Source organism: Tamandua tetradactyla, chromosome 1, assembly GCF_023851605.1.
Source record: "Tamandua tetradactyla isolate mTamTet1 chromosome 1, mTamTet1.pri, whole genome shotgun sequence".
In the NCBI taxonomy this organism is placed as follows: Eukaryota; Metazoa; Chordata; class Mammalia; order Pilosa; family Myrmecophagidae; genus Tamandua; species Tamandua tetradactyla.
Genome location: NC_135327.1, coordinates 93,074,285 through 93,097,002, shown reverse-complemented (window position 1 = coordinate 93,097,002; position 22,718 = coordinate 93,074,285). Strand labels below are relative to the sequence as shown.

At 39.0% G+C, this 22,718-nt stretch overlaps 1 protein-coding gene across 1 annotated transcript in view; it reads left to right on the top strand.

Moving 5' to 3' along the window:
• The window catches only part of MTURN (maturin, neural progenitor differentiation regulator homolog), a 34,360-nt gene extending 12,370 nt beyond the window's left edge, over nucleotides 1-21,990 (top strand). The window contains exon 3 of the mRNA XM_077120725.1: nucleotides 16,701-21,990. Coding sequence (XP_076976840.1) covers nucleotides 16,701-16,811 — 111 coding nt within the window. The 3' untranslated portion in view covers nucleotides 16,812-21,990. The remainder of the gene's footprint in view (nucleotides 1-16,700) is intronic.
• Nucleotides 21,991-22,718: the final 728 nt, after the last annotated feature.

Sequence of the window (22,718 nt, the reverse complement as noted above, 5' to 3'; positions counted from 1 at the left end):
TGGCAGTGCTCCAACTGAGATGGACAATCTGGGGCCTTCTGAGCAGCAGTACTTCCAGCCTCTCCCAGCATCTACCTGGACATAAAGAGCTAGTGTTTTGTTTGTTTGTTTGTTCCTTCTGTGTGTGGGTATTTTCTGATCTGGCAGATCCCTGAGGGCATAGCATAGCCTCTGGCCTTGATGTCAGCCCTTTCTGTAGCAGTGGCTTCTGGCCTTACACCAGCATCTGCTAGTACTTAAAGACCCAGTGTTCTTTTTAATTGGTTGAGTTTTTTTCTTTCTCTTTCTTGAGAGAAAAAGAGGACCCAGCATGGATGCTAGCCTCAGTTTCTCTCAGAGTGAGCATCTTTTGGGCTTATACCAGCATCTCCAGGTACATAAAGAGCCAGTGCACCTCTTTTTCTTTTTCTTTTTCTTTCCTTCTTTCTTTTTTTTTTTTTTGCTGGTTATTTTTTTTCCCTTTCTCTTTTATATTTTGGGGACTGGCAGGTTTCTGAGGGCAGAACAGGGATGCGGACCTAGGTTTTGACTTCAAAAGAAGCAGCCTTCTTTTTTTCCTCTCTCTTTCCATCCCTTTTCTTTCTTTATTTTTCTTACAGTTCTTAGTCTGGTGGACTGAAGAGTGCCGGAGGGCTTGATTTCCAGAGTGAATACAACATAATACTCAGTGTGCATTTCTCAACAAAAAATTACAAAATGTGCAGGAAAATATTAAAGTATGGTCCTGTCATAAAAGAATTTGACAGAAAATATTCCAGAAGAAGTGCAGTCTCTGTAATTATCAATCAAAGAACTTAGAACAACTCTCATAAATAAGATCAATGAACTAAAGGAGAATATAGATAAAGAACCAAAGAAAATCAGAAAAACAAATATGAACAAAATGAGAACTAATAGGAATTAAAAAGAAAAATCAAATGGAAATTTTGAAACTCAGAAGTACAATAATTGAAGTGAAAAATTCAATAGAGGGGTTCAAGGGCAGATTGAAGGAGGCAGAAGAAAGGATCTGTAACTCAAAGACAAAGCAATTGAAATTGTTCGGATTGAGGAGCAGAAAGAAAAAAGAATAGAGCCTGAGGAAGCTGTAGGATACCATCAAGTGTACAATATATGCATTATAGGAGTCTCAGCGAGAAAGGGTCAGAAAATGATATTTGAAGAAATAACGGCAGAAAACTTCCCAAATCTGGTGAAAGATTATATGAATATACAAATGTAAGATGTTCAATGAATGCCAAGAAGGATGAACCCAAAGAGACCTACATCAAGACACATTATGTTGCAACTGTCCAATGCCAAGGACGAAGACAGAAGCTTAAAAAAAGCAGGAGAGAAGTGACATGCCACATGTAAAGGATCCTTAATAAGATTAATATCTACATTATCAGTAGAAGCCATAGAGCCAGAAGGCAGTCAGAGCACCTATTCAGTGTGCTGAAATAAAAAAACAAAAAACTGTTATATGAGAATAATATACCCTGAAAAGTTGTCCTTCAAAAATGAGGGAGGGGCAGGCCATGGTGGCTCAGTGGCAGAGTTCTGTCCTGCCGTGCCGGAGAGCCAGGTTTGATTCCTGGTGCATGCCCATGGGGAAAAAAAATGAGGGAGAAATTAAGACGTTTTTGGACAAACAAAAACGGAGAGAATTTATTACCACCCGACCTGCAGTAAGGAAAAGCGAAAGGGAATCCCGTATGTTGAAAGGGAAGAATGCTAGACAGTGTCTCAATGCTGAATGAAGAACTAAAGGTCTCCAGTGTAAGTAACCATATGGATAAATATATATGCCAGTATTATTTCATTTTCATTTATAATGCTGTCTTACTTCTTATAAGGTTGAAAATTCAGATGCATAAAACACAAGTATAAATCTTTGTTACCAGGAACACAGTATATAAAGATACAATTTGTGGCATTAATAAGTAGTAAGAAGGAATGGAAGGATATAAGTACTTTGTGAGTTTAGGCAATTGAAAAACAAGTTGGAATCTATAAACTAAATTATATGCTAATGTAATCCCTGTGGTAACCATAAACTGTCTAGCAAATCTACACAAAAGGAAAGTATAAGTGATTCAAATGGCTCATTACAAAAGATTAAACAGAAAGCGAGTAATGGAGGAAAGGAGAGACAAAATAGGTGTAAGACTTACAAAAAACAATTAGCAAAATGGCAGAAATAAACCTTGACTTATCAGTAATTTCCCTAAATGTAAATGGTTTAAACTCTCCAATCAAAAGAGATTAGCAGAATGGATAAAAAAACGTGATCCAACCATATGCTTTTTCATAAGAGACAAGTCTTAAATCCATAGATACAAATAGGTTGAAAGTTAAAGGATGGAAAAAAATGTTTCATACAAATAGTAATCAATAAAATATGGGGGTGGCTATATTAATAGACAAAATAGACTTTTAAGTAAAAAAAAGTTACGAGACAAAGAAGGACATTATATAATTCAAAAAATATTTTTATTAAGAAATCTTCACACACATACAGTCCATTCACTGTATACGATCAGTAGCTCACAATATCATCACATAGTTATATATTTATCACTGTGATCATTTCTAGAACATTTGCATCACTCCAAAAAAAGAAATAAAAAGAAAAAACTCATACATCCCATACCCCTTACCCCTTCCTTTCATTGCCACTAGTATTTCAATCTACCCAGTTTTTTGTTTTTTGTTTTTTTTTACCCCTTATCCCCACCCTGCCATTATTTATTTATTTATTTTTCCTGATTTTTCTTTTACTCATCTTCCCATACTCTGGATAAAGGGAATTTTAGGCGCAAGTTTTCACAATCACATGATCACACCATAGAAACTATATAGTTTATATAGTCGTCTTCAAGAATCGAGGCTACTGGAACACAGTTCAGCAGTTTCAGGTACTTCCCTCTAGCCATTCTAATGCACCATTAACTAAAGAGGAGTATGTCTGTAATACATAAGAATAACCTCCAGTATAACCTCTCGACTCTGTTTGAAATCTCTCAGCCACTGATACTTTACTTTGTCTTAATTCTCTCTTTCCCCCTTTTGGTCAAGAAGGCTTTCTCAGTCTCATGATCCCAAGTCCTGGCTCGTCCCAGGAGTCCTGTCCCACGTTTTCAAAGAGATTTGGACATTATATTTTGATAAAAGAGTCAATTCCACAGGATTTAACACTTATAAACATATATGCATATGGCAGCAGAGTAGTAAAATATATGAAGCAAACATGAACAAAATTGAGAGGAGAAATAGGCAGTTCTACAATAATAGTTGGAGATTTCAATAGACCACTTTCAACACTGGATAAAATGCCTAAACAGAAGATCAATAAGGAGATAGAGAACCTAAATAACACTATAAATCAACTAGATTTGTCACATTTAGAATACTTCTAAGAGCTGAATACACATTCTTTCAAGTGCACACAGATTCTCTACAAATAGACCATATGTTAGGGCACAAGAGAAGTGTTAAATAAATTTTGAAATTATTGAAATCATAAAAAGTAACCTCTTTGACTACAGTAGAATGAAGCTAGAAATCAATAACAGAAAGAAAACTAGAAAAATTACATAGTAGAAATTAAATAGCACAGTCGTAGACCACCAATGGGATAAAATAGAAATTACAAGGAGAATTAGAAAATACTTAGACGGATGAATACAAAGACACATCATACCAAAACTTAGGGCATGCAGCAAAGGCAGTGTTCAGAGGGAAATTTAAAGCTATGAATGCCTGTATTAAAAATGAAGAATTAATAAGCATCTTGAGAAACAAGAAAGAAAACCCAAAGTTAGTAGAAGAAAGTAAATAATTAAGATTAATGGAGATAAATGGAATTAAGAGAAAAGCATTTAAGAGAATAAACAAAACAGTTGGTTCTTTGAAAATACCAATGACATTAACAAACCTTTAGCTAGACTGACAGGAAAAAAGAGAAAAGATGCAAATAACAAAAAGGAAACTGATGATATCACTACTGACCTTGCAGACATGAAAAGAATTGTTAGAGATTGTGAACAATCACATGCCAACAGACTAGATAATCTTGAAGAAGAGATAAAAATTCCTAGGAATACATCAGTTACCCAAATAGATTCAACAAGCTATGAAAAATATCAGTAAAACTATAAGAGATAAAGAAATTGAATCCCTAATGAAAACTTTTCACCAAAGAAAATTCGAGTATCAGGTGGCTTCACTGGTGAAGTCTGCCAAATATTTAAATAGGAATTAACATCAGTCCTTCTCAAACTGTTCCAAAATGTTTAAGAAGAGGGAATATATCCTAGTTTATTTTATGGGGCCAGCATTACTCTGATACCAAAGCCTAGTAAAGACATCACAAGAAAAGAAAATTATAGAACAGTTTCTCTTATGAATATAGATACAAAAAATCCTTAACAAAATACTGGGAATCGGAATCCAATGGCATATTAAAAAGAGTATGCACCATGACCAAGTGGAATTTGTCCCAGGAATGCAAGGCTGGTTCAGCATACAAAAAGCAATGCCATATACTTCGTAAATAGGATGAAAGGGAAAAAAAAAACACATAATTATCTCAGTAGATACAGAAAAGGCATTTAACAAAACCCAGCATCCTTTCTTGATAAAAACACTCAGAAGTTTCTCAACATGATAAAGGTCATTTATGAAAAACCCACTGCTAACGTCATATTCAGTGGTAAGAGACTTAAAGCTCCCCCCACCCCCCCCAAAATCTGAAACAAGACAATATTGTACTAGAAATTCTTGTCAGAGAAAATAGGAAAGAAAAAGATATAAAATTTATCCATATTGGAAAGGAAGAAGTAAAACTATCTCTTTTTCAGATGGCATATTTTATTTATGGAAAACCCAAAGGAATCCACAAGAAAACTGTTAAGAGTTAATAAATGAATTCAGCAAAGTGGCAGAGTACCAGATCAATATGCAGAAAATAATTTGTGTTTCTATATACTAGCAGTGAACAGTTGGAAAACTAAATTAAGAAAGCAATTACATTTATAGTACGAATAAATTTAACTAAATATGAATGAATTTAACTAAAGATACAAAAATCTTTTATTCTGAAGAAATGAAAAGAAGACCTAAATAAATGGCAAGACATCCCATGTTTGTGGATTGAAAGAGTTAACATTGTGCTGATTTGAAACTATTCTGTATCCCAGAAAAGCCATGTTTTAATCCTGTTCCAGTCTTGTGGGGGCAGCTGTTTCTTTTAATCCTGATTCAGTATTGTAGGGCATAAAGTTTTAATAAGATTATCTCCACTGAGATGTGGCATGCCTAATTATGGGTGTGACATCTTGATTAGATGGAAATGTGACTCCACCCATTCCAGGTGGGTCTTGATTATCTTACTAGAGTCCTTTAAAAGGGGAAACATTTTGGAGAAACCTCAGATGCAGATGCTTGGAGAACAGTTGCTTCAGAGCTGACAGAGAATGGATGTGTGGAGATGCCTGGAGTGCCAACAGCAGATGCCTAGACATGGGCAGAACGCAGCAGACATCGCTTTGTGCCTTCCCATGAGATGCTAAGCAAGCCAGAACCCAGAGTTGTGTCCTGGAGGAACTAAGTGAAGGCCCACGGATGCTTAGAGAGGAAACCACAGGAAACAGGCTGAAAGCAATGGAGCCTAAGAGCAAGGGACCGCAGATGCCAGCCATGTGCCTTCCCAGCTAACAGAGGTATTCTGGATGGCATCACCTTTTCTTGAGTAAAGGTAACCTCTTGTTGGTGCCTTAGTTTGGACATTTTCACAGCCTTAGAATTGTAACTTGTAATAAATTCCCTTTATAAAAGCTATTTCACTTCCAGTATATTGCATTCCAGCAGCTTTAGGAAACCAAAACAATTGTTAATAAGTCAGTCTTACCCAAAGCAGTATAAACATTCATTGCAGCCTTTTTTGCAGATATGGAGAAACTGATCCTCAAATTTATATTGAACTGTGAGGAATCCTGAATAGCCAAAATACTGAAAAGGAACAGGGTTAGAGGACTCATATACTTCCTGATTTCAAATTATATCATAAAGCCACAGTAATCAAAAATAGTGTGGTACTCTCTAGACAAATAGATCAATGAAACAAAGGTGAAGGTCCAGAAAGAGACCCCACGTATCTATGGCCAATTGATTTTTGGCAAGGGTGCTAAGTACATGAAGTGGAGAAAGAGTAGTTTCTTCAACAAATGGTATTGGGAAAATTGGATGTCCACATGCAGAAGGATGAAATTAGAATCCTACCTCACACCGTATTCAAAAATCAACTCAAAATGCATTGAGACATAATTATTACAAGAGCTAAAACTACAAAACCTCCTACAAGATAACATAGGGGCAAATCCTCATGACATGGGGTGTGGTGGAGGGTTCTTAGATGTGACACCAAAATCAGGAGCAACAAAAAAAACAATAGAGAAATATGATTTTATCAAAATTAAAAACACTTGTGCATTGAAGGAAGTTATAAAGAAAGTAAAAGGACAAGCTACAGAATGGGAGAAAAGTTTCAAACCATATATCTGTTAAAGGCTTAATATCCAGAATATTTGAAGAGCTCCTGCAACTCAGCAACAAAAAGACAAAACAACCCAATTTAAAAATGGGCTAAGGACTTGAATAGACGTTTCTCCAAAGATGATATACAGATGGCCAGTAAACACTTGAAAAGATGTTCAACATCATTAGCCATGAGAAAAGCATACCTTAAAACCACAATGAGATACCTACCGCTTTATACTCAGAAGAATGGCTATTATTTTAAAAAGTAGAAAATAAGTGTTGGAGAGGACATAGAAAAATTGGAACTCTAGTGCATTGTTGGTGAAATTTAAATTAGTGCAGGTACTGTGGAAAGTAATATTGTGGTTCCTTAAAAAGTTCAATGTAAAATTACTGTTTGACCCAGCCATCCCTCTTCTGCCTGAAGAGAGTAAAAACAGGGTCACACCAATGTTTATACCTGCATTATTCCCAATAGCCAAAAATTGACACAACCCAAATGCCTATTAACAAATAAATAGATAAACAAAATGTGGTACATATATGCAATGGAATATTATTTGGCCATAAAAAAAATGAAGAAATAGACATGCTGCAGTATGGAAGAACCTTGAGAAAATTATGCTCAGTGAAATGGCTGTATGCATAAGGGCAGAAATTGTGTGCTATCACTTATAAGAGATGACTAGAAATAAAAAATTCTCAGATAAAAAGCAAATTAGAGGTTACCAGGAATGGGGAGAAGGGGAAGTGTTTGTTTAAAAAAAAAATAAAAAGAGCTATGGGCTAGTGTATCTGAAGTAGAGGGGAGAATGGGAAACCGTGAGAAATAAGTGAGAGGAATTGTGGAACTTGGCAGGTCACAGAAAGGACTTGGACATTTACTCTGCTGTGATGGGGGTGTGGGAGCAGAAGAGTGATATGAACTGACTTAACATTTGGAAAGATGCCCTCTGGAGAGCGTATTGAGAATAATTGTAAGGAGGAGGGTAGAAGCAGGGAAACCAGTGCAGAGGCCGTAGCTCTCCACCTGATAAGACATGATGGTGGCTTGGACTGGGATAGTCGTAGTGGGGGTCAGATTTGGAGAAGGACCAGATTCTGGGTATGTTTTCAACTAGAACCAACAGGACTGGTAGTGGATCAGAACTGAGATGTAAGAAAAAGAAAACAAGAATAACTCCAAAGTTTCTTGTTTGAGCAAAGAAGGAACTGGAGTTGTCATTTACTGAGATTGGAAAAGATACAGGGGAAAAGTTTGGGGGTGATATTATCAAGAGTTTGGATTTACACATGTTAATATTTGAAATACGCATTAGACATCCAAGTGGAGATGGCATGTTTAAAAACAAAATTTTATTCCCCCAAATCTTAACCCGAAAAATGTCGATTAGAGATGTTACTCACTTTGCAGCTGCTTCCCTCACAGGAGTCCCATTCATTAGCCAGTCACCTGGTTCTCTTTATGTGGTTCTCTTTACATGGATATCATCGTTGGGAAAGCAAAATACATGCAGAATTGGCTTAACAGGAGAACTCGAATAAGCTGCAGCCAGAATTCATTTTGCTGTTTTTATATTTTGTTTTTATTATTTTGCAAAGTCTGTGGTTGTATTTTTTGGCAACACGATAGCCACATGTAAATAGAAAAAAATGCAGTCTCAAAATTCCAGATGCATACCTAAAAGCGCTGGATTGGTTGAATATTTTCCTTCAGATCAGCCTGTTGTGCATCACAGAAAAACAAAGATTTTATTTAATGATGTTAGGCTTCTGGATTTTGTTCCTAAAGTGTAGCTAAGTTTGGGGCAGAGATGGTTACCTCCAAAGATGAGGAAGCCTTGACTCCGTTTATTTTCTCAGCTGCAAACACAGATACCATATGGATTGGCTTAAATGACGGGAATTTACTGGCTCATAGTTTTGAGGCTAGGAGACATCCAAAATCAGGTGTCAGGAAGGTGATACTTCCTCCCCAAAGACTGTGGCATTCTGTGCCTGGCTGCCAGGTACTTGGTACTTGGCTTTTCTGTCACATGGCAAATCACAAGGCAGGGTCTTCTTTCTTTTCTGGGCCCCATTAATTTCCAGCTTCTTTCTGGAAATTAATGGCAGTCTCTCCATCCCCGTTCTCTCTGTTTATAAATCCAATAATCTGGATTATAGCCAGCTTGATTCAGTGAGCCATACCTTATTAACTGATAAAACATCTTGAACAGATCTTATTTACAGTGGGTCTGTACCCACCAGAACGCAAACCAAGGCCAAGAACATGTCCAAAGTGGGGTACAGAATTCAATCCATCACACCCTGCTTTGGGGAGAAGTTTTGAGATGCTGAGGTGCCCTCAGTCTGGGCCGTCATGCTCTTCAGCGAAAGATTAGTGAGGAGGTCCCTTCTCAGACTTGAAGGCAGAATGCTTCCCAGCTTTGGGTTTCTCCTAGTCAGGATGTGCCCCAGATTGGATTAGAAAGGAGTGTTAGAAACCCGAATAAAGGATTATTGGACATCAGTGGGGATACTCTTACCCTGTCTCCACTGAATAGTGTGTTTCTTCCCAGTGGTGCTATTTTTTTGTTTTATATTAGAAAGGTTTTTTTATTTTTGTTGTTTGTTTGTTTGTTTTGAGTGCATAGTCCAGGAATCAAACCCGGGTCTCCTGCATAGAAAGGTTTTTATTTTGAAATAAAAAATAGGAAAGGATTTGTTGCTCTTGTAGTTGTATTTGTTGAGAAAATATATACCCAAATGCTACAAGGTGATCAAGTGGATAACTCTTCGGCATATCATTTCCCTTAAAATTTTTGGTAATCTGATCAATTTAGGCAGCTGCTCTTTGTTTATAGTGGAGAAACCACAGGAGAAATATGTTCACTTTCATTGGCTTTGAATCCTTGTTTTCCTAACCACCCTGTCCACCCGCCCCGTCCTATCTGTGGACAGCTGTCTGCTGTTTCTGGGGCCACCGCTCAGGTGAATCCAGGTAACTTGACAGAAGCTTGTGCCTTCTGGCATGCGCAGGCCAAGTAGAGTTCTCTCCCGAGGCCGAGACCACGTACACGGAGCACTCAGTATCTTTCAGCATAGAATCTTTGGATACAGAGTGCTTTTTTCCCCCTTCTTCTTGCTTGCCTTTCCCCCACTGAAACAATCAATATCACTCTCAAAATTCCCTTCAAAGAAATCTATTGTTGGATTTGAAGAGAAAACAAAGTTTTTTGTTTTTTCTTTTTTGCCATCTTAAACCTTCTGTTTTTACTCTGCTGCTTCACATTTTCAGTAAAATTAGTTGTCTCTTATTTGCCAAAGGACTGCTTCAGAGAGTGAGGAATGGGGCACAGAATACCCAGTTTTTGCCCTTAAGGGACTGACTCCCTAGTAAGAGAAACACACACACAAATGTATAGGAAATTCCATGTTACAAAACTGTTTATTTTTGTCCAGATGCTCTGCAGCTACTGTTTAGAGCAAGTAAAGGGTTCTCATTCCCTGCTCTGCTTTTGCTGCTTTGCTAGTTCTGTGGTGAGATAGTTCCCAGGAGGATGTTGGTGAGCACCTACTCCAGGATGTCATTTGCACTGTCGTCACCCAGTGTGCGGCTCAGGGTACTGCAGTGGTGAGGAGCCCACGCAGGCTGCCTGCGTTCACTGCCCAGTTCTGCCCCTCGCTGCCTGTGAGGCCTTAAACAACATATTTAGCTTCTTTGTTTCTCATTTTCCTCACTTGTAAAATCAGGAAACTAATAACAGTACTTACCTTAGTGTTGTCATGAAGATGACATTGTACAGTTCTTGCTGAGTGCTTGGTACAGGGTATTACACACGGTGAACACTCAGTTGCTGTTGGCATCGGCCTGGTCACGATGGAGATGCAAGGCGAAGACTGCTGAGAAATGAGCAGGACTTAATGAAACCTTTTGTGGGACACTTAAGTTTTTGATGGAGAGGGAAAACAATTTGCTAAGTTGTTTCAAAACATGCTTAATGGAAGCATCTGGCTAAGATAAGATATTTTTAAAAGTATTGGAAAAGAGGGTTAGCCAAAAGTTTGTCAACACTGATTTTGGTAAAATAACCATTCACTGATGTTTACTGATCCATACAACTCTCTGTGCGAGGTGCCAGGATACAAGGAGGATGAGCAGGTGCTTCTGTTGCCCAAAAGAAAAGGGCCTGCATGTGGCCAGATAACCTCTGGATTATGGGTGATTTTTATTTCTTCTTTTCCATATTTTAAAAATTTCCTAGGATTAACACAGAAAATATTTATAATCAGAAGATATGTTGGGTTTTACAGAAGTGATTCTAATTACACAGAGAGGTGCTAGGAAATGTCAGAGGGCTCATGGTGGGATGAAGTGCTGGCAAGGGCGAGAGCTCAGGGGAGAAGAAGGGCTGGCTAAGGAGAGAGTCCAAAAAGGGCCCACCTTGGTCTCTTGGCTCAAGAAGTCCTACGAGGTGTCCCCAGTTGGGGGTGGGTCAGCCCTGTTCTGGCCTGTCGTGCTTCCGTGCTGTGTGGCTATGATCAGGTTGTGCAACCTCAGCATCCCCATCTTAAAATGAGGGTAATACCTGTTTCACTCTCTTGTAGATTTGTGGGGAGCCTCAAAATCAGACTGAAAACCCAGAAAGGTGTCAAAATCCAGCCATGGTGCTGAGTGTAGTTTCAATTTCTGGCTCAGACCTGGTATTCAGAAAATGTTTATTAAATGAATAAATGACTGTGGATGAAGCTGTCCAATTTCCCTCTAGAATTACCCACATGCTACCTCACTCAGGTGGCCTCCTACCCCGCTAATGATCTGTCAGGCAGGAATGATTTTTATCAAGTTACCTTCCTTCCTGCTGGAATTTCATATCCAAATGGTACATATATGCAAATGACAGTACCTAGCAGGCGGCTCCTGCCCTTCTTGAGCAGGCAAGTTTATCCGTGAATCCAACACTGGCTTCAGAGACACCAATCAATAGATGTGATAAATGTGGATTGGATAATCTTTGGAGACCTACATTTTTCTCATTTACATGACCCTCAGTTGATAGTTGGTCATCGAGTCATGATTGAGCTAGATATGTAGTATGTATATATATATAACATATAGCAGTTATGGCTCTAAATTATGATAGTCATGTCATTCATTTTTTTCCCTCTAAGTTTTTATATCTTTTCCCTAGTGACACCTCACAGACTTACTCCTGGTTGAAAAACAATTCACAAGAGAAGAGATAGCCTACTATCTCCAATTTAGCTGTAAGGCTAAATCATATCTTCATGCTTCACAGTCTCTCAAGGTTTTATAATCTAATAAGGAATAACTGTTTTCCTAGATTCTTCTTCTTCTTCCCCTTACCAGGGCTATGAGGCACCTGTTGCTGTTCAGTTGTGTCTGTTGTTTTGGTTGATATTGCTTTGATGGTTCAACCTGGTGTTAGGTCCCACAGGTCCCCATGGTTTCTCACACCTAATTGACCACTGGCTCTGCTGCTTACTGGACAGCTTTGGGTTGCTGTGTGACTCCATATTTCTTCTCTCCAGAAGCAGAGACCCTTCTGCCAGAAAAATTCCCCTAATTCTAGCTCACCAGCATGAGCAAGCTTGATTTTCCGCTAATAGATGGAGCCCCAGGGATTAACCCCACAGGGAAGCCTTGTGGCCGAGAAAAAGGCCCCCGTCTTGCTTGTACTCCTATAGTCTGGTCAAGAACCTGGAAGGAAAAAGAATCCACCTTTGGGAAGCTGCCTTCCCTGTCTTCCCCCAGGTCAGAAAGTCATGTACCCTCAATTGAATACTGACAAGTCGAGTTTATTTTGGCTTTTATTTTTTATTCATATTGTGAACATTGAAACCCTTGTCTTATAAAGATGACCCCTGAAAGTAAGACCCTACTACTCTTACCTTTTCCCCCTTTTAGCAGTAAATTGCATTTGGATCTAACATCTATCTTGCTGCCTACTTCACATTTGCTTGGTATGGAGAATGCGAACTGACCGGTATCTCTTCCTGGGTTTCTTGGTACCACCAGCATCTTAGATCATTAAGATAAATGGTGTCACAGTCTCCAAATACTTTAGTTTCTCACTATCCAGAGTATGGCCTGGACCAGGAACTTCACCATCGCCTGAGAGCTTGTTAGAAATGTAGAATCTCAGGCCTCATTTGCAGCTCACTGATTCAAAATCTCACTTTAACAAGATCCCGTGTTGGATCTTATACACAGTCAAGTGTAAGAGGGCTGTGTTGGAGGCCCTCCTTCCTTGGAGGATCCTCAGGAAGGAACCACAGGGTCCTTGGTGGATATACCAGTGTCATCACTGATCAGTTGCACTCCTCCAGGATGTGGGCCTCCTCCCCTTCCTTTATGAAGGCAGTCTGACTCATGGGTCCAAGTGAGTGCTACCTTCAGAGACAGCAGATGCCAGATGCCACCTGAACATGTTGAAAGTAGTTTATAGTATTTTCTAGAAGACCTGGAGTTAGTGTGGCAGATAACGCACACTCTTTTGGGTCTGAAGGACTTTAATTGTCAAGGATTGGTATCTCTGTCTTCCTGGCTCAGCCCTGTTTAGATGGGTGGGCCCTGGCAGTTCTGTGTGATCATAGATTCCTCAACGGAAGCTTTATAGACAGCAGGATACTGGAATGTAATTGTCCAGAGTGAGCATAGACATTTTTTCTAGTCAACTGAAAAACTTTACTGAAAGAGGAGTAAATTATTGTATTTATCAGGAATAACTTAAAATATATCAGGTCCTTCAGATATTAGGTCCAGCTCTTTTTTCCGAATATGAATGTATGGGTGCAATAAAAGCAAACACTCCAGGATTTGTTTCTGTTCCAGCCTGGTTGTACTCCTGTCTCTGATATATCTTCTGACTACTGAAAATATGAATCCAGAAATTAAATTTAGATTTGTACACCATCAATGGGTGTGAGGGATAGAAGCAGAAATGCTGAATATTATTACTTATCTCCATGCTATCCTTTGGAATTCCAGGCAAATTCCAGTTCTAGTACTTTTTCTGTTCTATAACTGTGTCTCCAAATTGGACATAGTCATAAAAGCACACATTAATAATTGCAAATTGAATTTTTGGGAATGTGCATTATCCAATAGAAAACATTGAACTCTAACTAATAGGAACAGCATTGACAGCAAGAAAGGACTCCCCTGGATAGCTTGGGGGTTGGGTATGTGAAGTCTGCAGTCAGATGGCCTGGGTTTGAGTCCTGGCTCTGCTACTTAACTGTGAACTCTGAGCAAGTTACTCAGGTTTTCTAGGCCTTATCGTTAAAATGGGGTTAACGATTGTACCTACCCCGGAGGATTATTGTGAAGGCCCAAGGTGTTAAAATATATAAAGCTGCTTAAGACAATAAATGCCTGTCAGATAGCAAGTTAACCAGTGTTAAGTATTATTATGAAATCTGAAATCTGATGAAATCATTTGGTTCAATTGAATGCTAACCACAAGGCTGAGAATCAAATTAGGCAGCTAATGAATTGAGTTTCACCTCTTCTCACTTCTTACAGTACTAATTAGTGGTGAGGTGGTCCAAAAGCAAGTATGGCAGGAGAGAGGGAGAACTGGGGCTGGAGGCAATATACTGATGCAGCAATTCCCCTTAAATAACTGTTTTAAAAATGGCTTACATCTGAGAAGCATGATGAAATAACTACATGCATTTAAATAAAGATCTACAGTTCGCAGATCATCACCACATTGATTTTCTCATTTAATCTCTGTAGTTACTTTCTGAGGTCGAGTAGGTGTTGTGGTTCCTGCTTTTTAGGTAAGGATCCTGAGGCTCAGCAAACGTCCCCAAACTTACCTAAAACCTTAGCTTCCCAATTCCCAAATCCGCTTTCTTTTCCACACAGCCTCTCAATAAAATTATAGACCCTACAATAAGGTGTTTTAAAAGTCCAGAAGGCAATTGAGAATTACTTATCTGGTTTTCCCCCTTCTGTAAGGGAAGGGGAAACCAGTTCTTGAGAGAGTAGTCACAATACTTTCTGGCAAAGGGAAGGGCCTCCCATGTAGCTGAAGCCTTAAGACCTATAACTAAGTACTTTGAATTCACATCTAATATAAAGTAGGAAGCTAAGTAGAGGAAAAGAAAAAAGGGTGTGATGGCCTCATGCTTGGGTGGCTGAATCCTCATCTACAAGCCACCCTAAGCTGAAGAGAGGGATCATTGGTACCTATGGTTTGAATCAGTGTGAATCACTGTATTATGGAGAAGAATTGATGGCATATCTATTTAGGAGAAGGTTGGCAAATGTAGATGCATGCCTCAGCTGCCCCCTCCTTAGCCAGGACAGTCTTACTAATTGACCATAATCTTTTCCACTGAGCCTCAGAATCCTCATGAACCCAGAGCGCCATAAAACTACTACCAATCAGATTTAAGTGAGAGAGAACCCATCGGCCATCCTCTTTGGGGGACATCCTTTCAGTGCAAGGAACACTTACGTTTATTGTTGAATTCATACATTTGCTTTTGGAGTTTAGATGATTCAGGAGGTCCTAGTGATGGCAACAATGTTTTTATCTTGCCATTTATTTAAATGTTACTATGCATTTGACACTTGACACTTTGCTGTGTCATTGAGCAGCTCCACAAATAATCGTTGAGCCCCAAATGTGAATCACCTGTGTTCATTTTCTCCCTCTTTAGAGGTAAGCTTCATTTTTTTTCCAGCCCCTAAATTCTGGAAGGAAGACAGCAGTAGGAGAAAGGGGCTTCTCCCTTCTCCCAAGCACACACTGATTGGTATACAGGGAAACTGAGATGTGCTCCTCCTGCCTTTCCCCTCCAAGCTAACAGTGTCTCTCTGAGACAGAGCTCTAAGAGGAAGCACATGTAGTTGACTCTATCCACCTTGGCAGGACATGCATAATATGGCCAGTAACGCTTAGCAGATGATTTGTCCTCAGTGTGTTCAGAAGGCTCTGGGAGGCCTGTAAATTAAGTTGTGGTTGGAAAATTTCAGAGTAAAGGCATTATTTTGACCAGGATTCTGCTTATCCTTTCATCACTGAAGCATTTGGGAGAGGATGGGAGGAAGATAGTAGTAGGGCTCTAGGGAGGCAGTGCAAAGTAAACAGAACAATCTATCTTATTTTAGTGTCATAATGCATTTAGTTTTGGGATCATTGGGGCCATTCAGTGAAGTTTGCCTAAAAGTAACCAACCAAGAGACCATCATGTGTAGAGGTCCTTTGTCCAAGTTTGAGGAGCTGGAAAATGACGGATGCCTGGTTATTACAGACAAGGAATGTGCCAAAGACCATGACTTCCTGCCAGCAAGAGAGATTTGTGCTCAGATGGAGTAGGTGTAGCAAATGGCACTCCTGCTCTCTAACCAGTGACCAGTCAGTGCTTTAAAAAATTGTGAATTTATTTTGAATTTCTTTGAGGATAATTGTAGAACATATAGAAAATGCAAAAAGATGAGAAAAAAATTCCACTGTCTAAAAAAGAACTATTAAAATTAGGTTGTATTGCATTAAAATATTTTTTTCTAAGCATAGATATATATAAATTTTTAGAAAACCGTTATTATAATGAAAATGCAGTTTTATCTTGCTTTTTTGTGTGTTTGGGCCTATTTTTATATCATTAAATTATTTAAAAATGTCGTTTTGAGAGAACAGATAAGATAGATGGGTATACCATAATTTATTTAACCGTTTTGTTGTTGAATATTTTAGTAGTTGCCATGTTTTTTATAATTGCGTTTTAAATAAACGTATGCTTATTTAGGGGAGAAAGTAGAGCAGCAAATAGATTTTGGCATCTTGATTGGGACTGTCAGTGTCATTCATTTTGTATGACTGCTACCATTCCGGGCAAGTGTATATAGATAGCACATTTATTTTTTTTAGGCTTTTATAATGTGCTTTCTGGTGCCATGTTTTGATTCTTAAAAATAGAGAATCTTTAGGCTCTCCCAATAAAGTCTAGCCATGTTGAGCAATGATCCATTGGAAATCTTTCTAATATTCTTTCTAATATGTTTATAAAAGTAACTCTGGGGCTGTTGACTCTAGTGGGAAATCCCTAACTGTTAAGCACTGTTCAGTGCTGTTTAGTTTATGTCAGTTACCTTTGGTTGTCTTCCTGTCTGTGGTCCATTTAGCACTCACAGTCGATTCTTGTCCTCTCCCCTCTAGTTGCTGGGGCTTCCTGATGCAGATGACGATGCATTTGAAGAGTACAGTGCAGACGTGGAAGAGGAGGAGCCAGAGGCAGACCACCCTCAAATGGGGGTCAGTCAGCAGTAAACCTCCACAGGCTCGCACCTGAGAAGAAGAGTGAGCCCCGCGGTGCCCTCGGTGGGGTCGTGTGCTCCTGGGTTAGCATTTTGCGTTAGCACTTGGAAACAGGGCACCTGACTCCCAGCATCCAAATTAAAATGAAACACCATTTTAATGACCACAAAATATCTGTAATGAGCTTTGCTCGGAAGTGACCTGAATTTTGCTCCTGCTTCAGTGGGGTTTCTATGGAGTTGTCTCAGTAGCCTTTGCCATTTTAAATTTAGAGTCCATTTTGTGGCTGACTATTCTCTTGAGTTTATGTTGGAGAATTAACATTTGCTAAATTGAATGTAGAGAATTCTGAATGTATTAAGGGTATGTTTTGAGTCCTCACAGGTGACCTTACTGAGGGAAAGTGTGGCAGAGAAGAAATGCAGTCTGCACTTTTTATATACCTTTTAAGTGTCTGTAAGTGAAAAGTTTTGCTTATAAAGCATGCATTTGAATATCTAGTTATTAAACCACACAAGTGCAAATAAAAGGGCAGAAAAGGATAATCACTTGGCTTTGGTTTAAGAGATGCAGAGAAGCCTTTGTTTTGTTCAGGTGTCCTGCTATTATGAAATTACCTGGGTTGGTAGCATCTGATTCATGGTTGGGTATAAACATTACTTGGATGTTCAACTTTTTCAAAACTAGGTAAGTCCAAAGCCACCGTTAAAAAAAAATCTAATAATGGGAAGTATAAGTGGGATGAAAGATAAATTATTGATTTCCTTAAAATGTTTATAAACCATACCACATATGAAATGAAACATTTACCTTTTCTCTTGATATTGAGATGGCAACTTGCTGATTCTGAAGACATCCAGAGTCCAAGTGCCACTTAAACTTTGAAGCCATAAATACATTTAACAGAAAAATAAACTGGGATAAAACTTTTTAAAAATATGATGGAATCCTTTTTTACATTCTTTATTTGTCTTTATTCTTAAAAAAAGTCAAGAAAAGGATCCCACTGTATAATTCATTTAAAAATTGGATTCATGTACTTTGAAGAACCTAATTTCAGAGAATTCTTGAAGCAACAAGAAAACAAGAATCCTTTAATCATGGATTAGCTTGGTTAAAAGGAAACGTTTTAATAATCAAAATACTCAAGACAACTCACAAAAATAATTTACTGTACTAACTGAAAACACTACTGTTGTCATTTAGCCAACAAATACTGAGGGAATTATAAAATGGATTCATTAAAAACACTTATTTTCTTGGACCCTTCCCCAACTTCGGTTCTAATAAGTTAGGGTACAGAATGCCTCTTTTACAATGCTTGACCAAACTTCTGGGGCAGGAATGTTCTCAACATGCTCACACATGCCTGTTAGATGGTCAAAATTTTGAATTAAAAAAAAATAAAGCAGAGGCCACAGAGATTATGGGAGTCTGGCATATCTTCTAGGCATGTCACTGTAACCTGATTATCTCAACACTTTTTCTGTTTTAATTGATTGGTGCTGTGACGAGTGTAGCTGGCTGCTCGTGGTGAAACAGTGTACTGCAGTTTTAAGTCATCAGGTAAAGTAATGTAGTGGTTTCTATCCGTGCTTCAGTACCCAAGTGTTTTCTTTTCTCTGAAAAACATATTAAAAGTTCAAGTAAAATGAATTTCCTTCAGAGTAGCCTATTAACAAACAAAACTTAGTGTTTCATCCAGTGGGATGAGTGTATCCTGCGCTTTGCTGCTGCCTTGCCTGTATCCTGACTGGCTCTGTTTATGAGCAGAATTGATTGTGAGCTTTAAATTATTTAGATATCACCCCAGTTTGGTAACTTCCATTTAAACACAATAGGCCATAAAAATGACTTCTGCAACTAAAATTAAGAAGCTTGACTAGCTTGTTCCAGTTGAAGGTAAACTGAAATTTTTATACCCAAAGGCTTAAAATTTAAATTTGCATATGTTTGAAAATGGAATGGACGTTAATATAAAATGTATTTTATCAAAAAAGTATTGAGACTTTGACCAAATACATTTCTGTATTATGTTAATGTTCTCTTTTTGTAAAAAGCGAGCTGAGAGAGACTCATCTATACAGGGGGTTGATAAGAATTCTGGTCTTAGTTGCACCCCTGGGGTAGGGAATAAAACTCCTGTATGGTATTTATTTTCATGGCAAAACCCAAAAGGCATTAGCAAATCTGGATTTTTTCTGCTAAAACATCCTTTCCTCTGACCTGTGCATATCCCTCCCAGTGTTCTCGTCCCCACACACTCATAGATACACTCACTCCCAGCCTCACTGTGGACACTCTGATGGCCCTGCATCGTTAGAGCTTGGACAGTGCGGAACTTCATGGAGTCAGTGACATCAGGCAGCCTGTGACTTTGGTTATGGAAATTGTTTCATGGCTAGACAAGTTCCTGACCTTTCACAAAGACATAGACACACTTACTGGGAGGCAGTGTGGATCAGTGGAAGGAGCATTGGACTGAGAATTAGGAGAGTGACCTGGGTTCAGGTCCTGACTCTGTCATTGACTGTGGACAAGTCACTTAACTACTCTGTGAAACAAGGGCTGTTTTCAGCCCTTCCAGCTTTAAACACTGTACTTCTAGAACTGCCTTATGATGTGTGTGTATATAAAAATAACAATCAAGGAAATTTTTAGGGAAACAAAAAAGAAATACATTTTGAATCTTGCCAAGATGCTATCCTCAGGCCCTGGCCATGGGGACTACCTTAGAACATGTTTCCATTAGTCTGTGAGTGTCCAGTCCTCTTGGCACAATCCTGAGGGGCTGTTGAAATTTTGTTCTTAGGTGATAGAGTAAATAAAGTGAGGTCCTGGAAGGCAGTGAAAATGTCCTTGACCCACTTGTACATACTCTGCCTATAGAAAACAGATTTTTGTGTGTGTGCCCTGACAAATTCGGGCTTTCAAAGTGGTATAAGTTTTACCTAACTGAAAGGGAAGATTTTATGAAGAACAACTGGGAAGCATGAAAGACAAGTACTTCCACTTTTTTCTTATGCCATATCATCCAGTAGCATGAGACTGAAAATAAGAAAATGAATGCGAGTGTATGTGTGTGTGAGTGAGGGCGGGGAGGAGATGACTGGTTGATTGGTTGGTTGGTTATCACTGTGGGCCAGTGGTACAATCATACTTAAGACACAAAATGTTGATCCTGGGTTTGAGTGCATTATGGAGACCGTTTTCTTCCGGCTAGTTGGTTGCTTTCCTCTGCCTGATGTCAGGCAGACTTTGGGGGATCAGAGAGTGAATTGTAGAGCCAGTGAGTGAGGTGAAACTCCAAACGCCTTTCACCCCAGGAATCAGTCACACCAGGGTGTCTTGCTTATGTCCCTGAGGCCTAGAGCAGCACATATTCCTTTTCTACCCACAATTAGAACAAGGAAAGTCTTTCATTTAAGTGTCCTGGTGCCAGAATTAAGGTTTCCAATGTTAAATTAAAACCTCTCTGGTAGTTAACTGTCATTTTTCATGTATAAACAAACCATTCTCTAGCACAATTCTGTCTCTGAAGATTTTTTTTTTTCCTAAGAGCACAAAGTGCATGGACCTAGGGCAGCTGTGAAACCAGGGCATCATGAGAATTTGTATTTTAGGAATCTGCCTTACACATAAAATTCACAAGTTGAGAATTTGTGACATGAACAAATCTGATTATCCTTACGACCCGAGAGGCATGCAGGAATAGAGAGGACTGATTTGGGATGCGTTGAGATGAATCAAGAAAAATGAGAAAGTTAGGTCCTGACTCAAAAAAAGAGAAAAACTGAGACGCAGTCATGAGTTGCAGGAAACCTGTTTTCGTGGCTATTGCCTGCTTTCTTCAAAGGATTGACTGCGCGTCCTGAGCTTTGTAATTGTGAAAATGCCCTCCAGCCAGGGAGACCAGAGGTATTTTGCAAATTCACCAGCTGCCAGCCAGAGCAGCCTCTCTTTGTGGTATGCTTTTAAATCCACGAGAGGTTCCAGTCACAGAGCAGGCAGAACACCTACCAGACTCAGGCCAGTCTCCCTGGTGGCAGCTGAGGAGGTCGTGGGTCAGTATGCCTGCGGGTCAGGGCACAGAGCCCACCGAGTTCTGCTAGTTTCAGGGTTGTAGAAAGAGCACAATTAAAACTCAAAAGATTTCAAATCCCTCTTCCCTTACTGATTAACTCCAAAGAGATGCCATTGCTGACTGCTTAGTCTTCAGAGTACCAGAGAAGCCTACATTTTTTTTTTTTTGGATTAAAAAGCAATCTTTCATAAAGATCTAATCAGTTATCTTGATTTTGTCATAACCAGGTATGATATGAAAGGCTGAAGTCTTTTAGATTTTATACAGAGTAGTTCTAAAATGTGTCAGAATACCAGTTGCATGTGGTGTCCATGGCAACATTGTGTCCACGGTAAAATAGCTATAGCTCATGCTCCTTGGGAAAATTATTAAATAACATGTCGTCTTTTATTTTTTTATTTAAATTACAAAGATAGAGGACCTACGAGCATTTCATGTTGAGAAACCCCATTTAAATAGCACTGTAAGGCCAAATAGGCACAAGCACTTAAAGCTTCTGCCAGGCCACATAAAAATAAACATTTCTTTTGCTTAGACATGTGTTCTAGTTATTTGGTACCACAGAGAAAGCTGACAGTCTCTTTGTAAAAATGTGTTTTCTTGGTTCTTTGTTTTGCTTTGCTTTTGTTTCTTAAAGACCCATTTTTACTAAGTACTTTCTGCCATCAAGGCAGATGGAGATGCAGAGCAGTGCTCTGGACAGGTGACAGCTTGTCAGACAGGAAAGGAAATCTTCAGTTCTAGGGAAAAGCTGAAACTCTCTGTGAGCCAGTCTTAATTTGTGTATGAGAGCAAAATGTAGCCATTTACATGAAGAGCAGAAGCAAGGAACAAAAACAGGTTTTTTTTTTTAGGCAGGAAGTGTTTCATGTAGGATGTGTATGCATTCTTTGCCTTTATATTTCCTTTCAGAGAAATCTCTTGTAAATTACAAAACTGTGAAATGGGCTGCCAAAAATTGTTGCCCTTTGTTAGATGCTTTAAACAGTGTAAATCCTCTATTGAGCCTTGTCCATGTCTGCCCCCTCCTCCCTCCCCCTAGAGTGAGGAGCTCATCCACCAATGTAGTTACCACACGCTTGCTATTAAAGAGCCTTCCAAACCCTGGTGATGTCTGCCTCTTTTATACTCCCTTCATGATGTCGGGTCCTAAAGGACACCTAATGTGAGTTATAAATGAGGAACAAGCAGTAAGGATCATGTTAGCTTTGTGGTTGCAGCTGTTGGAGTGGGGTGTGGGTGGAGGGGTGCAGGTGGCTGGGTGAGGGGGGAGGAGGTAGTTGCATAAAAGATTGGGTATACATTAAGATTTTAATATTTATGCGTTTTTGGACATTAATATGTCTATTGTGATGCTGTAACTGGTATTTAGTAATTTTCCACATTTCCTTTTGAAACTAATACTTGAATTTTGTACGTGAGAACTCTTTTTGTTTCCCTGTTCTTTGTGGCCCCAATTAGTAATCTGTATTCTATGAATGACATGATACCAAGTCCCCCTCTGCTTTCCTCCCAATCATTGTTATTCACTAAACAGTAGCATTTAAACAGTAAGTTTAGCAGTTAAGTTCCATTATTTGAGTAAGAAGAGCAAGTTTCTTTCCCCAAAATGACATTAGATTCTAGAGATTGACTTAATGGGCATAGTATAGAGATTTGGGTCTATATTTAGCAGGGCTGTTTATTTTTCAACATGTCTTCTTGCTAGAGATTGTGCTCAAGTGTTGGGACTGTGTGCACACAAGCCAAACTTACTGCCAGTGCTAGATCTGAGTGCTTTTGGGTGGCGGCAAGATCCTCCCCAGAAAAAAAGGCTTTTCATATGGGAAAATTAT